General features: G+C 41.4%; 4 protein-coding genes across 5 annotated transcripts; 1 reads left to right on the plus strand and 3 right to left on the minus strand.

Moving 5' to 3' along the window:
• Nucleotides 1-5,855: 5,855 nt before the first annotated feature.
• On the minus strand, nucleotides 5,856-8,827 carry LOC108137833 (tetratricopeptide repeat protein 8). Of its 2 annotated transcripts, XM_017259758.2 has the most exons (5): nucleotides 8,741-8,827; nucleotides 7,563-7,994; nucleotides 6,592-7,469; nucleotides 6,344-6,532; nucleotides 5,857-6,134 (listed from the first exon to the last, which is right to left on the minus strand). In XM_017259758.2, exons 2-5 carry the CDS (start codon nucleotides 7,942-7,944, stop codon nucleotides 5,916-5,918), a joined length of 1,668 nt encoding a protein of 555 aa, XP_017115247.1. In that variant the 5' UTR covers nucleotides 7,945-7,994; nucleotides 8,741-8,827; the 3' UTR covers nucleotides 5,857-5,915. The 2 variants fall into 2 exon arrangements, with proteins under 2 accessions (XP_017115248.1, XP_017115247.1); XM_017259759.2 differs by lacking the exon at nucleotides 8,741-8,827 and having other exon boundaries at nucleotides 5,856-6,134; nucleotides 6,592-7,494; nucleotides 7,563-7,672.
• Nucleotides 8,828-9,296: 469 nt separating this feature from the next.
• LOC108137865 (ADP-ribosylation factor-like protein 16) lies at nucleotides 9,297-10,139 on the minus strand. The gene has a single exon (XM_017259801.2). It carries the CDS (start codon nucleotides 9,985-9,987, stop codon nucleotides 9,409-9,411), a length of 579 nt encoding a protein of 192 aa, XP_017115290.1. The 5' UTR covers nucleotides 9,988-10,139; the 3' UTR covers nucleotides 9,297-9,408.
• A 43-nt stretch (nucleotides 10,140-10,182) lies between these two features.
• Nucleotides 10,183-10,891, plus strand: LOC108137866. Its single transcript, XM_017259802.2, has one exon. The coding sequence runs from the start codon at nucleotides 10,234-10,236 to the stop codon at nucleotides 10,657-10,659; it is 426 nt and encodes a 141-aa protein (XP_017115291.1). The 5' UTR covers nucleotides 10,183-10,233; the 3' UTR covers nucleotides 10,660-10,891.
• A 208-nt stretch (nucleotides 10,892-11,099) lies between these two features.
• Nucleotides 11,100-11,882, minus strand: LOC108137867 (60S acidic ribosomal protein P1). Its single transcript, XM_017259803.2, has 2 exons — nucleotides 11,674-11,882; nucleotides 11,100-11,525 (listed from the first exon to the last, which is right to left on the minus strand). The coding sequence occupies exons 1-2, from the start codon at nucleotides 11,743-11,745 to the stop codon at nucleotides 11,262-11,264; spliced, it is 336 nt and encodes a 111-aa protein (XP_017115292.1). The 5' UTR covers nucleotides 11,746-11,882; the 3' UTR covers nucleotides 11,100-11,261.
• Nucleotides 11,883-12,154: the final 272 nt, after the last annotated feature.

The following is a 12,154-nucleotide window of genomic DNA, read 5'->3' on the forward strand; positions in this document are numbered from 1 at the left end:
AAGGGGGCGGGGCAAGCCGGGTAGGCGGGGGAACGGTGGGAACTCTCTGTACAGCCTTCGATTTCTCTGAGTGTACCCTGCGTTTTGCTGTGTACCATACTCTATTTTGGATGATATAGCCACAATTGGAATTTAACGAACTTAGTAACTCTCTAATCATCATCTCATCATTCTTACATTTTAAATTATTAATAATAACTTGTAATTTTGTAACTATAACTTTTGGAAGCGTTAATATTGGTAATTATTTTTATAAGACTAACCTGAGTCTTAGGGTAAATCAATCTTTAAACTTAAAGAATTAATTAATCTTATTATACTAAGATTATAATATTTCAAGATTGTTAAAAATATGACTATTAGTATATTGATTAATTGTAAATTAAAATCTTTTGCAGGCCTTAATATATGGGGCATTATCCTTATCAGATTGAAGTGATTTTAAGAGTACATCTGTCTTCGACTTTTTGGATCCAACGCTTTTCATTCTTGTTTTTTCTTTTTTTTTTCGTTGCCGTTCGTTGTTCTTTCGTCTTTGGTCGATGGCTTGGTCGCTGGTTCTCTAAGACCGGTTGTTGTTGTTGCGTTGTTGCTGTAAGCTGCCTTTTGGGCGCTACGTTCTTGGTCAACATTGTGTAGATATACGTTCTATATAGTTGTGTCTGTGCCGAGAGGTTTGGAGCCTGGTCGAGGCCAAAGTTTCGACCGCAGCGAGGAGAGCGAAAAAAAATACAGAAAGAAAGAAGCAAGAATTTTTTATGCAATTCCTTGAAGTCGATTTCAGTCTCCAAACTCCGGGTCCAGAATCTCAGTTGCGGAATTGGCGCGCAATTTTGGCCAGTTTTTTTTTGTTTTTTTTGCGGTTTTTTATTAATTTTTTTTTTTACAAAGTTATCTTTTATCCAAGAGCAGCTGCTATTGATCCTCTTTCTATTCATAAATGCTCGTGCTTTTTCGGTCTTTTTTGGCAATGATGATACGGAGAGAAGGCCTAAAAGTTTTCTCATAACCCAACGGGCCCCAACCCTCTGAAATGGTACATATGTGTGGCTGTTTCTGGTGTGTTTTCGTTACGCTTCATTGCAGTCGAACGCTTGTCGATATCGCCGATTTACGCATACTTTCTACCCTTTCTTGCTGGCACCTCTAGCTATCTTCTGCTCTACAACCGTATTGATATTGTCCTTAATTCATGTTATAAGAAATAACCAATTTTTAAATCGTTATTCTTTCCAGTGCATGTCTATCTCTTAAAAAAAAAGAAGTCCTATTAGAAGTATTCCATATTTTAAATAATAAAAATAATAATAATCTGCAAAATATAAATTTTTAATGCAGCAGTTTCCCATTTTATTTATTAATGGAAATAGTAATTTACAGGATACTTTTAGTCCTATTCCACAACTCCAAACCTGAACATGCATTTTAGCACAACCGAACCCCTTATCAGTCTCGATCGAGGGTATCGTAAGCTTCGATGAGTTGACGATTGGGTTTCCACACTTCGATTCGCTGCTCGATTCGATTCGCTTTGTTTTGTATTCTTTTTATTATGGTCAAATATTTCTGCTGGCCACGATAATGTTAATGGAGAGCCCCTCTTTCACCACGTCGTGCTTAGCCCATCAGCGTACCTTCTGTCCCAGGTATTTTTATTACTTTTGTTACACTAACTTACTTCCTATTCGAATCGCTGGCCTTTGGGCCTTGTTTTTGTTGTCACTGAAAGTAAATAAGTTTTGGGTGAGGTGAATGGGCGTAATTCCACAGTTGATTGCTCAGGCCGAGCGATAACTTCAACTCTGACCTTTGACTGCAAGGCGGAGTTTTGTTTATGTGAACTGAAAATATTCTGATTTCAAAGGAAAACAAGCGTAGCAAAATAATTTGAAAATAATTTCAATTAGAATGATTATTTTGAAACAACCATGTTTTAAGAGTATATGAAACGAATTACTGACAATCTGTCAACCAATATGAACAAAGTATTTTTAAAATAGCAGCCATAGTGACCAAGTATACAACTTAGAATTAAACCCATACATAAAGACAAGTGTTTATAGATTGCCAAGTTAGAGTCAGATCCAATCCAAAGAGTTTGAAGCCATAGTCTCAAAACAGAGTCTAATCTGCCTACCCTACTTTCACTCCATTTCCAGTCGGCGTCGAGACTCTATGGCATCTCATTCGATTCGATTCGATTCAATTTATTCGAACCGATCAGTTCTCTCTCATTTCTCTCAATTTTTAGTAAGCGAGGGGGAATCCGACTAAACTGCAGTGAAATTTCAGGCTGCCAATCGATTTAGCCGCTGCTGTAGCTTGGGATTTGCCTTTTTTGGGCTTTGGAATGCTGCATGTTGCTGCTGTGTTGCTGCTGCTGCTCCTCAGCTAAGCTCCCGGCAGCATAAGCAACAGCAACAGCAGCAGCAGCAACATCCAACAGCAGCAGCAACAATGTGTTCTAAATAAATTCCAGTGAAATGAAATTCAGGGAGCAGGGAGTCGAGGAGTCGCAGATGTATCTTGCAGATACAAATTCTGGACGCCGCGCGCAACGTGATTGCAATCTTTAGCATCGTCATCATCATCAGCAGCAGCAACAATGCACAGGAATGGACTCGACTTGGATATACCATGGAAAGTTAGGGATGCAATTTCAAAGTTCAAAAAATGTATACTTCGTTTTAACCAAGCCGGCGAAAAGAAATTTAAGGAACAGAACCTTCTAATAACTAATTATATATATTTTTATTTATTTATATTGTTTTTATAAGCTCTTGCTTGGACATCCCATTTCTGATACCCTCTAAATACCGGCTTGCAGCAAGAAGAAGAGCAACATGAGGCACGAGATTCGAGGCTGCCAAGGCTCCAAGGCCCCAAAATAAAAAAAAGAGGAAACAAAACACACACACTATTAAGGCAACCAAACGCAGCAGAGGACGCCGACGTCAACATCGCGCGTGCGCAGCCCGAACGGATGTGTACACTGAGAAAATAAAAAATAAAAATAAAATTAAGTAAGAAACTATTTAAAAAAAAATGGTATGTTGTAAGCTTTAAACGATTACTTAAATAAATAGCTACATATTAACTTAATCATTATGATTCAATTGACAAACCCTAATGCCCTTTTTCTTATCCTTAGGGTTAACCTATGGAATTAGCCAGTTCGATACATACCCTGCCAAAAAAAAATAAATTTTTTAAATCAAAAACCTAGTTTTTGCTTAAATGAGCAGTTGAAAACGTTTAAACGTTTTATAAATTTGTTAAAATTTATAAATTAAATTGATCTTTGGTTTTATGTTTATGGCTAAATGATTTTAAGACAACAACAAACATCGTGCGCATTTTTTATCTCTGCAAATTGGTTGGCTGTTGTTGACTTACCTGTTTCGGTCTTCCTTGTGCTTTTCTTCCCTCGGAGAAGATTTTTTCCGCGGCAACTCTTGGCGAAACATTGTGGGGTTGGGGGGGAATATGTGGCAACTAAAAATCGAAAAAATCAACCAAGGTCCGTACAGTAGCTGCTGCCTTGCTTGGTTACTCTTTTTTTTATGCTTTTAATGAGCTTTTATATGGGCTGCAGGATCGGAGAAATCGGGGGGGTGAAGTAGGAAAGACTCGGAGCAGCCAAGCTGCATCTCCATGTCCACCGAAGTGCTTTTTGCTCTTGCGGTCTACCCACAACAAACCTAGATATCGATTCCTTGGTTATCAATGGACTGGCGGTGAAGTATTTGGTTCCCATGGGTTAAAAAGAGCGAAATGGGTGCCTTGGCTATTATGGTAACACAGTTTTCGGGGGATAAATAGAATCAACCGCAGAAAAAACACTTGTTTAAACAGAGGCGTGTGGAAGGTGAGGAATGTACATATGTACGTAAGCATATATATAATTTCACACATGACACATGTTCCCCTTTAAATCAAGTTACAAACCAACCGACTTTAAAATCTGTGGATATTTATATTAGACTTCAGTATACATATGAGTTAAGAAATTTATAGAGATTCCAAATTACTTTGCAATCATTATAAAATGTAAAGATTTCTGTGGATAAATATACAGTTAATTTTATTTTGATATCAACTAAACTGAAAAGCATTGCATTATAACATATTGTTTTTGTGAAGCAATGAAAAGCAAAACCCTACCTAAAGAAGATTGCACATTTTAGTTCGCTCAGCTCGTGCGCCAGAAATATTTGCAGGCCGGGGCAAAAGGGGGTTTCGAGCGAAGGGGTGATCTTGGTCGGGGTCTGGGGTATCGGGAGTATCTGGAGTATCTGGGAGCCCCGGCGAAATACCTTTCTCGACTCCAGTCGACTCGACTCAACTCACAGCTCAATCTGCAGCTGTCAGGTGTGGCCGGCTAATTGAGAGTCGCGTTACGAGATCATCTTGACACTTTGGAGGCACCTGCAGCCGGACGAGGCGAATCCGCCAATGATTAACTAGTCACTCCGATTGAGGGGCAGTTGAACAGTGGAAAAGAGCTACGAACAAGTCGCTGCCATGTTTGTGATAAAAAAAAATATATAAAAGAAAAAGCCCTGAATGCTGACGCATTTTGGCCCAAAGGCTGATAAGCCCAGTCAACGCGAATTCAATGTCAAAAAGAAAACGAAACTCTCTTCGAAAACGGAAATGAGCAAATACAAGATACAGATAGAGATAGAGACACAGGTAGATGTGTAGATACAGATACAGATACAAATACTTGTACACATGAACACGACCACAAAATGTGTCTGGATTTGCATTTAAACTTTGAAAACAAGCAAACATGTCGGGCTACTGTTCGTAAAACATTTAAAGATATTTAATTATTATTTAATTATCATAATATAATTATTATATTTATCTAAAAACTATTAATATTTAAATCTAAAATTTGTAAAAGGGCCAAACTTGAATTCAATTGATAAATGGGTATACGATTAAGTTTAGACAAAACAAAGATTATTAATGTATTACATTGTGACTTTGGCCACCCAATTAACACGGAATTTGCTAATATCATTTTCATGAGTCTAATTTAATTTGCATTTTCGTTTTTTGTATCCGTTTAGGAGGTTCCATTTTTCATTAAGCACATCTCGAGAGCGGTATTTAAATTTCGATTAGTATCTTGGTCCCCGAACCGTGGGATCTGTAATCCCCTGCTGGGAGAACTGTAGAATTTCTAGAGTCTGGCCCCTTCTAGGCTGATAAATATTTAGCTTATGCATGCCAGCGCGATGAGTTCAACGTCGTCGGACGTTGCTCATTTAATTTTCAAACATTTATCAACAAATATTTGGCGCTTATCATTTGTTCGACTCAAACAAAGAGAAGGCAATGGAGGCGGAGTTGTTGGGGTAGTGGGACACTCCCCGCCAGAAGACACAGCTTTGGCTCCAGCATCAGCAGATTTTCTGACCTGAACACCTGACAAATGGCTACACACATATACATATAGTACATACATACATGCATAATGATTCCTAAAACTCCACGATTCTTTGTTGGATTTTTGCACAACATTTGCCGAAGCTTTTCTGCTGAGTCCGCTAATTAAAACGGTTAGAGTGGGGAGCACTGGTGGGTGGGTCTGAATCTAAGGTATTTCGCAACATGAATCAGTTTGCATTGACCGCAACCGAGGTACAAAAGGAAAACGAGAGTCATTCTTTGAGTACTTGTTTCAAGTATTTAACACTTCAGACCAGCAATTCTGTCAAGCTAAACAATCAACAATTTATATATATGGTGGGTTTTCCTACAATAATAATGTTTTACTTTATAAAATCTATTTGGTTATCCATAGCCAAAAAGAGATAAATACTTAATTTATTTGTGAAACTTTTTGTAACACATAAATTCCAAACTCATGCACATGTCTTCATTAAAACTTCCCTTCAAGTTTACAGCTTGTAGTGCACATCCATAAACTGCAGATTGGTGGTAACTTCTGAACCTTCGGGCATCACATCTTTAGCTGCATTTAGATAGGACTTGGCTCCCATAATATCCCCTCCTTGGGCAGCTAACACAGCTAAGTTGTTAAGGGCAGCTCCATTCTGGCCATCTGATGTGAGACACAGCTGAAGACATCTCTTGGCCAGATTAAAATCGCCAGAGGTCTAAAATTAATATAAATATTGTTAAGGCAAGAGATTGTAAACTTTATGTATGTGTATTTTTTGAGGACAATTTAATTGTTATAACTAATAATACTCATTAAATGTATCATTACTAAATTATAATTTAACAGCGATTATTATAAATTCCTTCTTAAATCTTAACTTGCCGCGATTTAATATTTAAGTTATCAAAGTTTCAATTTACTCACCACCGCCACAAAGCTGAGATTGTACCAGATGTCCGCCTTTTGCTCGGGCTGAGTGGCCATGGCCAAAGCCCTTTGAAAACAGGGTAAGACCAAATCGATTTGTCCACCATACAGACAGCACAATGCTATGTTGCAGTAGAGCTCAGCAGAGTGGGCTCCCAAGGACAGAATTCTGCGGTAGTACATCAGCTATAGAAAAATAAGTTCATTAATCAGATATCTAAATACTAAAATTAGATGATAGTTACTGCCATTTCCGGATTATTGTCGTAGAAGTAACCCACGGCTATGCTGGCCAGAGACTCCACATTGATGGGCTGCAATTTGGCCACCAGTCTGTAGAGCTGCAGTGCATCCTCCTGCTGCTCCATGGCCTGATGAATCCTCGCCTGCTCCAGACGATAGGTGACATCAAAGGGTCGCGTGTCGACCACTTCGCTGATCAGGGACAACGCTTTCCCCGGCTGTTTTATCCGTTGGTAAAGTCTGGAGAGCAGTAAATAGGTATCCGGATGGGGAAAGTTGGCCAGCGATTGCTGCAGAAAGGGCTCCGCTTTGCGGGGATAGTGGAGGGCCAAGAGACAGCGGCCCATCTGCTGTTGCCACCACCAGGACAAGTTAGATGCAGTGGCTCCACTGCCGGCCTTCTGGCGCTGAACTTCCATCACCGCTTGACACAAAGAGTATGCCTTTTGCACATCCGATTCGTGGTAGTAGAGGAACTGGAACAGCGCCTTGATCAGGGTCTCCCGTTCGGCGTATATGGTGGGATTGAGGCGGGATGCCTGGTAGAGCTTGGCGGTGGCATCGCCCACTTGGAAGGCCGCCGCCGAAGTGACTCGAACTCGGGAGGCGGTGCCGCAACGGGAGGCAGGTCTCTCTCCGCCACCCAAAGAGGAGCCCGGTCGACTGAGACTGGTGCCAGGACGAGCCACTGCCGCCGATCCTGGCCTGGAACTATTTAGGCGACCATCGCTGGAGTGGGCCACCCCGACGCCCACGCCCCTGCTCCTCGCCTGCCGCTGCGCCTTTTGACTGGTGAGGGGGCGTGGCTGGAAGGCGGTCTTTATGCTGCTCCCTGGTCGAGCAGCAGTGGCTATACGCTCGAACTCCACTTCCTCGTTGGCTAAAACAAATCGAACATTATAAAACTATAATTTAATTTTGACTTCATTATATGAAAACAAGGTTAATACCCCCCAGATTGTCACCTACTCACCCTCAGCCCCGGCCTCATCCACCTCCAGATCGTCCAGGAAGACGCGCTGCGTTAGGGCACGCATCTTTAATTGCCACACGCCCTCCATCAGCCAAGTGGGCATCATGATGGATGCTCCAGAGTCGGCTGCCCCAGCTCCTCCTGCTCCTCCTGCTGCTCCTCTTGGCCTGGGGCCAATGCGTTGCAAATTGCTACCGAATCTGCTGTGCTCCGCCTGCTGCTGCTCCACCTCCTCCTCCTCTTTGGTGGCGAACAGTTGGACATGGCCATCGTGACCGGCCTGCAGGAGTGCGTTGCAAAGCTCCGCACAGCTCTCGTAGGAGCGGCGGCGGTAGAGGGACACTGCCCTGAAGTAGTCAAGCTCCAGCGTCGCAGTCGCCATCGATTCGCGTCTTTCGCTTTTAGCGTAACACTCGAAAAAATTAGCTTCACCTAAAAAAGAAAAGTTTCGAAATTTTAGGTACTTTGGATAAAAATATAAATTAATTCATTTTAAATTTATTTTTTAAATTTTGAACTACACCCAGAAAAATAGTCCTTAAATTTCTTAATTTGAGGAATAACGCACTAAACTTAAAAATATATATTAAGGTGAAGTGAAGTTTTCAATTATTTACAATTTCTAAGCTTGACTTTAGATCATCATAGTAAACCATTCTTTTTTCAAGTACGTTTTTTTAAAGTTTTTTTCTGCTTCCAGGAAAAAAGTGTTATTAAAATGTAATTTATTGAAAATAGTTTAAGTTATCTATACTTTCCAAGCTGCTATACTTCCTAAGAATATCGTATTTAAGCTTTTTTTCAATTTGTACACACATTCTCTTTATGTTTTTTTTTCTGCGTGCAATGTGTATCTGTGTCCGATTCAAGTGTTTAAATTCCTTGGTTTGGTTCCTTTTTTCGGGTTCTTCTGCTGCGTTTTGATCGCTGGAATTTTAAAACCGGATGCGTGTCATCCCCTGCCCCTGCCACTCGAAGACCAAAATCCAGGGGCATCAGGAATGTGGCTGCTGCCGCTGCCGCTGCTGCTGCCTCTGCTGCTGCTGCTTCAGCTTCCTGCGGTTCTTCTGGCGGCGGATTCCTCTGGGCTCGAATTCGAATCTGGTCTTAGTTCTTGGCTCGTCTGCATGCCATCTAATTTTTCTATGCCCATAACTTGTACCTCCTCCACCGCCTACCTCTTTTCCACGGGACTTAATTTGTGGATTCCTCCGCTGCGGTTTTCTGTCTTCTGTATCGACTGGCCTGTGGCAGGTATATACACACATATGCGCCACATGGAAAGGGTCTTCCGGTTCGGTTCGGTTTGGTTTGGTTTGCTTTGGTTAGGTGATTGCCATGGAGACCTGGTAGGCCAAAACATTAATTGGTTTTGTAGTGCGCCTGCTCTTGTCCCTGTTGGGACAGTTGCGGCTAGAGACCACCATGTGCATCTACCTGGCATTCTAATTCCAATTCGAGTTTAAATCATTAAAAGTTAATGGCCCATGCAGGTAATATAACAAACTAATTGCTCAATACAATTTCCCGGAAGCTTGAACTACTCATTGGAAATCAAGTTATAGGAAATATTTCAATTCTAAATGGGAGATTATCCAGTATTTCTCCAATATTTTATTTTTAATTTAGTATAATATCATTTATATTGTAATTATTATAAAATAGAAGTTTGGTATTTAATTTATATTAAACAATTAAAAAATAATTCTTATACAAATGAAAAATACAAGGACAAAAAAAAGTAACAAGCTATAAAAATATCATCAGTGGTAGTGCATTTCTGATATTTACGATATCTTTTTGGTAAAATTAAACATTATATTATTTGTATTTAAATGAATTGTTTTTAGGGCCTCTGCAGCCAGTCGTAGATGGAATCCAGTCCCACTTTGGTGACCGCACTGGCCTCAACAATGGTCACCTGCTGGCGGATCTGCTTCTGCAACTTGGACATCTGCAGCATGAGCAGAGCCTCGTTTCGCATCTGGCGGTAGGAGTAGTCCATTTTGGCCAAAACCAACAAGATCTTGACCTTCTGCAGGCGCGGCTCGGTGAGGATTGAATAGAAAAGAACACCGGCGGCGGATATCTGGCAGAGATTGGAGGTGTCCACCACATAGATCAGCTTCTTGACATCCTCAAAGTACTGCCGCCACAAGGGCGCCATACTTCCACCAATCTCCAGGATCTGTATGGATTTGGGCAAATTTTTACCACCATGCGGTATGTTAACCTGAGTATCTGCCGGGGGTGACCTGTGTTTGTCCCCGTTGGGCGATTTTGTGGGGAAATGTATGCGATAGATTCCAGTACCAATGGTGGGCATTGAGTAGGTCGTCTCATCGATGGAATCTGGGTCTTGTAGAGCTTTCAGCAGGTGCGTTTTACCCGCTCTTTTGGGACCCAAGCAAATGCATGAGGACATTTCTGTGTTTATTTACTTAATGAATAGATCAAACAAAAGTAGCCTTGGTAACCTAACAACAAATTAAAGTTAAAACTTTGTCTTGGTTCATGATTATTCCGCCAGAAGCGTGGCCAATAAAATTTAACATCATGCGCCATCTGTTGGAAAGATTCTGGTGGTATTTTAAAAATTTCACCATGCAGCCACACTTTATGCTGTCTCATTGTAAACAAATTCGGAATTTAACTCTGGTTAATACAAAAAATGACCCCTGCACTAGATAAGCCCCGCGAAATCGGCTTCGATCGGCAATTTTCAGTCGATGTGAATGGTGTGCCCACGGAGATAGTGTTCCATGGATTCGCCAACAAGTGGTTCCTGGTGGTCACCCAATTGGGCAAGATTCCCGGCATCTACAACGTGCACTTCGATGTGAAGCGGGATGAGCGGGTGGTTCCCTACCTTCATGGACCCGTGGATAATCCGGAATTCCACGTTTCGGTGCCCATCACGATGAATTGTTGCCTGGGCCTGGACACCGATGAGACTCGCAGCGCCATTCAATTTTTGGTCAACAGAACCGGACTCCACAAGTGCCCCACGGAATTCGTGGTGGGATTGGGTCTCAAAGTGATTGATGGACCCCATCTGAGAGCTTTGGCCAAGGTTCTGCAGGAGACTGTTTTCTAGTTAACGTTTTTGTAAATTAATAAAAATTCCTGTATGACAGTGTTGGTAAAATAACCTAATTGCTAAGACTTTTATGATTGGTACATGATTTAAACGAAAATGTAATTAAAAAATTCTCCAGCTTTAAGAAAATAAACTTCGGATAACATGTACATATATAGTTTTAAAAGCAAAAAAACTAAATATGATTCCTTATTTATAAAAATAAAGATCATTCATATAATCGTTTGTATCTAATAGCCTTTTCCTTCCGATAATAATTAACAAATTTATTCTAAATGTAAAAATTCGCCATCTTTAATGCCATCTACCTTTGGCATATTCCTTCATAAAATTTGGGACTAGGGTATTTGCAAGCGATCTTGAGTACTCCAAGCAACAAACAAATCACTGTGTGCGAGTAATCTTCACACCGTTCCAGTAAACAAACAACAAATCACTTCATTTTTTTAGCAAACGTCTTCTATATTTCCTCGAGTTTGTACATTAAAACGTGTACGCGGTCGGGGAAACACGGCACACGTCCACCTCTCGAGGATTAGAGCACAAACACAACGGATGTCAGGTTGTCCAAATGGTCTCTAGACGATTCCAGATTCCGCTTAGTCGAACAGACCGAAGCCCATGTCGTCGTCCTCGGACTGGTCGGACTCCTCCACCTTCTTCTCCTCCTTCTTGGACTCGGCGGCTGGAGCGGCGGCGGCAGCTGGGGCAGCGCCTCCGGCGGGGGCGGCACCGACTCCAGATCCGATGTTGGTGATCAGATCCTTGACGTTGATGCCCTCCAGGGCCTTGGCGAAGAGGCCGGGCCAGTAGGGCTCCACCTCGACGTTGGCGGCCTTCAGAAGGGTGTTGATCTTCTCGCCCTGTTCGCAAATTTTAAGAAATATCGTTAGCACGTGCCAATGGGTAAATTAATTCAGAGTAGGGACCGCAAATCCTTCAATATCTCTGCGAGATGCTTTGCGTTTTGGAGGATTTGTGCACCACGAAAATAGAAAAAATGGAACTCACGGTGACGGCAACATCGTCATCGACCAGGATCAAGGAGGCGTAGACGCAGGCGAGCTCGGCTTTGGTGGACATGTCGAAGTGCTGTGGCTAATCACTGATTGTGCAAGTTGCCAAAAATTAATTGTTTATAACAAATGGCCTTAGCTCGGGACGAGAACAAGCACGCTGGTCAAAATCCTAAACCGGAAAGAGAAGGAAAAGGTAGGGATGGAAGCGAAGCTGTCAAAACATCGATAGCACTATCGTGATATTGGTGCTCGGGTTGTCGTCGATATTATCACGAAAGTACAGATAATATTAAGGGTACTCCCTAATTGCTTAACGAGCCAAAAAATCCAATGGTGCAATGAAAACTTATTAGTCATGTTAAACTATGAAGTTATTTTCAAATTTTTTGAACATAAAAACAGGTTTAGTTTTGATATCTATATACTCGCAATTATGTATTCAATAAATTATGTATGATACCTTGAATAGAAGG

Source organism: Drosophila elegans, unplaced genomic scaffold (assembly GCF_018152505.1).
Source record: "Drosophila elegans isolate 14027-0461.03 unplaced genomic scaffold, ASM1815250v1 contig_814, whole genome shotgun sequence".
NCBI classification, from domain to species: Eukaryota; Metazoa; Arthropoda; class Insecta; order Diptera; family Drosophilidae; genus Drosophila; species Drosophila elegans.

Bases quoted from the DNA above. Each gene is read 5' to 3' on its own strand.
- LOC108137833 (XM_017259758.2), bottom strand. From the start codon at position 7,944: ATGGCGACTGCGACGCTGGAGCTTGACTACTTCAGGGCAGTGTCCCTC. The intron at 7,470-7,562 runs GTGAGTAGGTGA...GATTTGTTTTAG, and splicing joins GGATGAGGCCGGGGCTGAGG to CCAACGAGGAAGTGGAGTTC. The intron at 6,135-6,343 runs GTGAGTAAATTG...TATTAATTTTAG, and splicing joins ATCTCAGCTTTGTGGCGGTG to ACCTCTGGCGATTTTAATCT.
- LOC108137865 (XM_017259801.2), bottom strand. From the start codon at position 9,987: ATGTCCTCATGCATTTGCTTGGGTCCCAAAAGAGCGGGTAAAACGCAC.
- LOC108137867 (XM_017259803.2), bottom strand. From the start codon at position 11,745: ATGTCCACCAAAGCCGAGCTCGCCTGCGTCTACGCCTCCTTGATCCTG. The intron at 11,526-11,673 runs GTGAGTTCCATT...ATTTGCGAACAG, and splicing joins ATGACGATGTTGCCGTCACC to GGCGAGAAGATCAACACCCT.
- LOC108137866 (XM_017259802.2), top strand. From the start codon at position 10,234: ATGACCCCTGCACTAGATAAGCCCCGCGAAATCGGCTTCGATCGGCAA.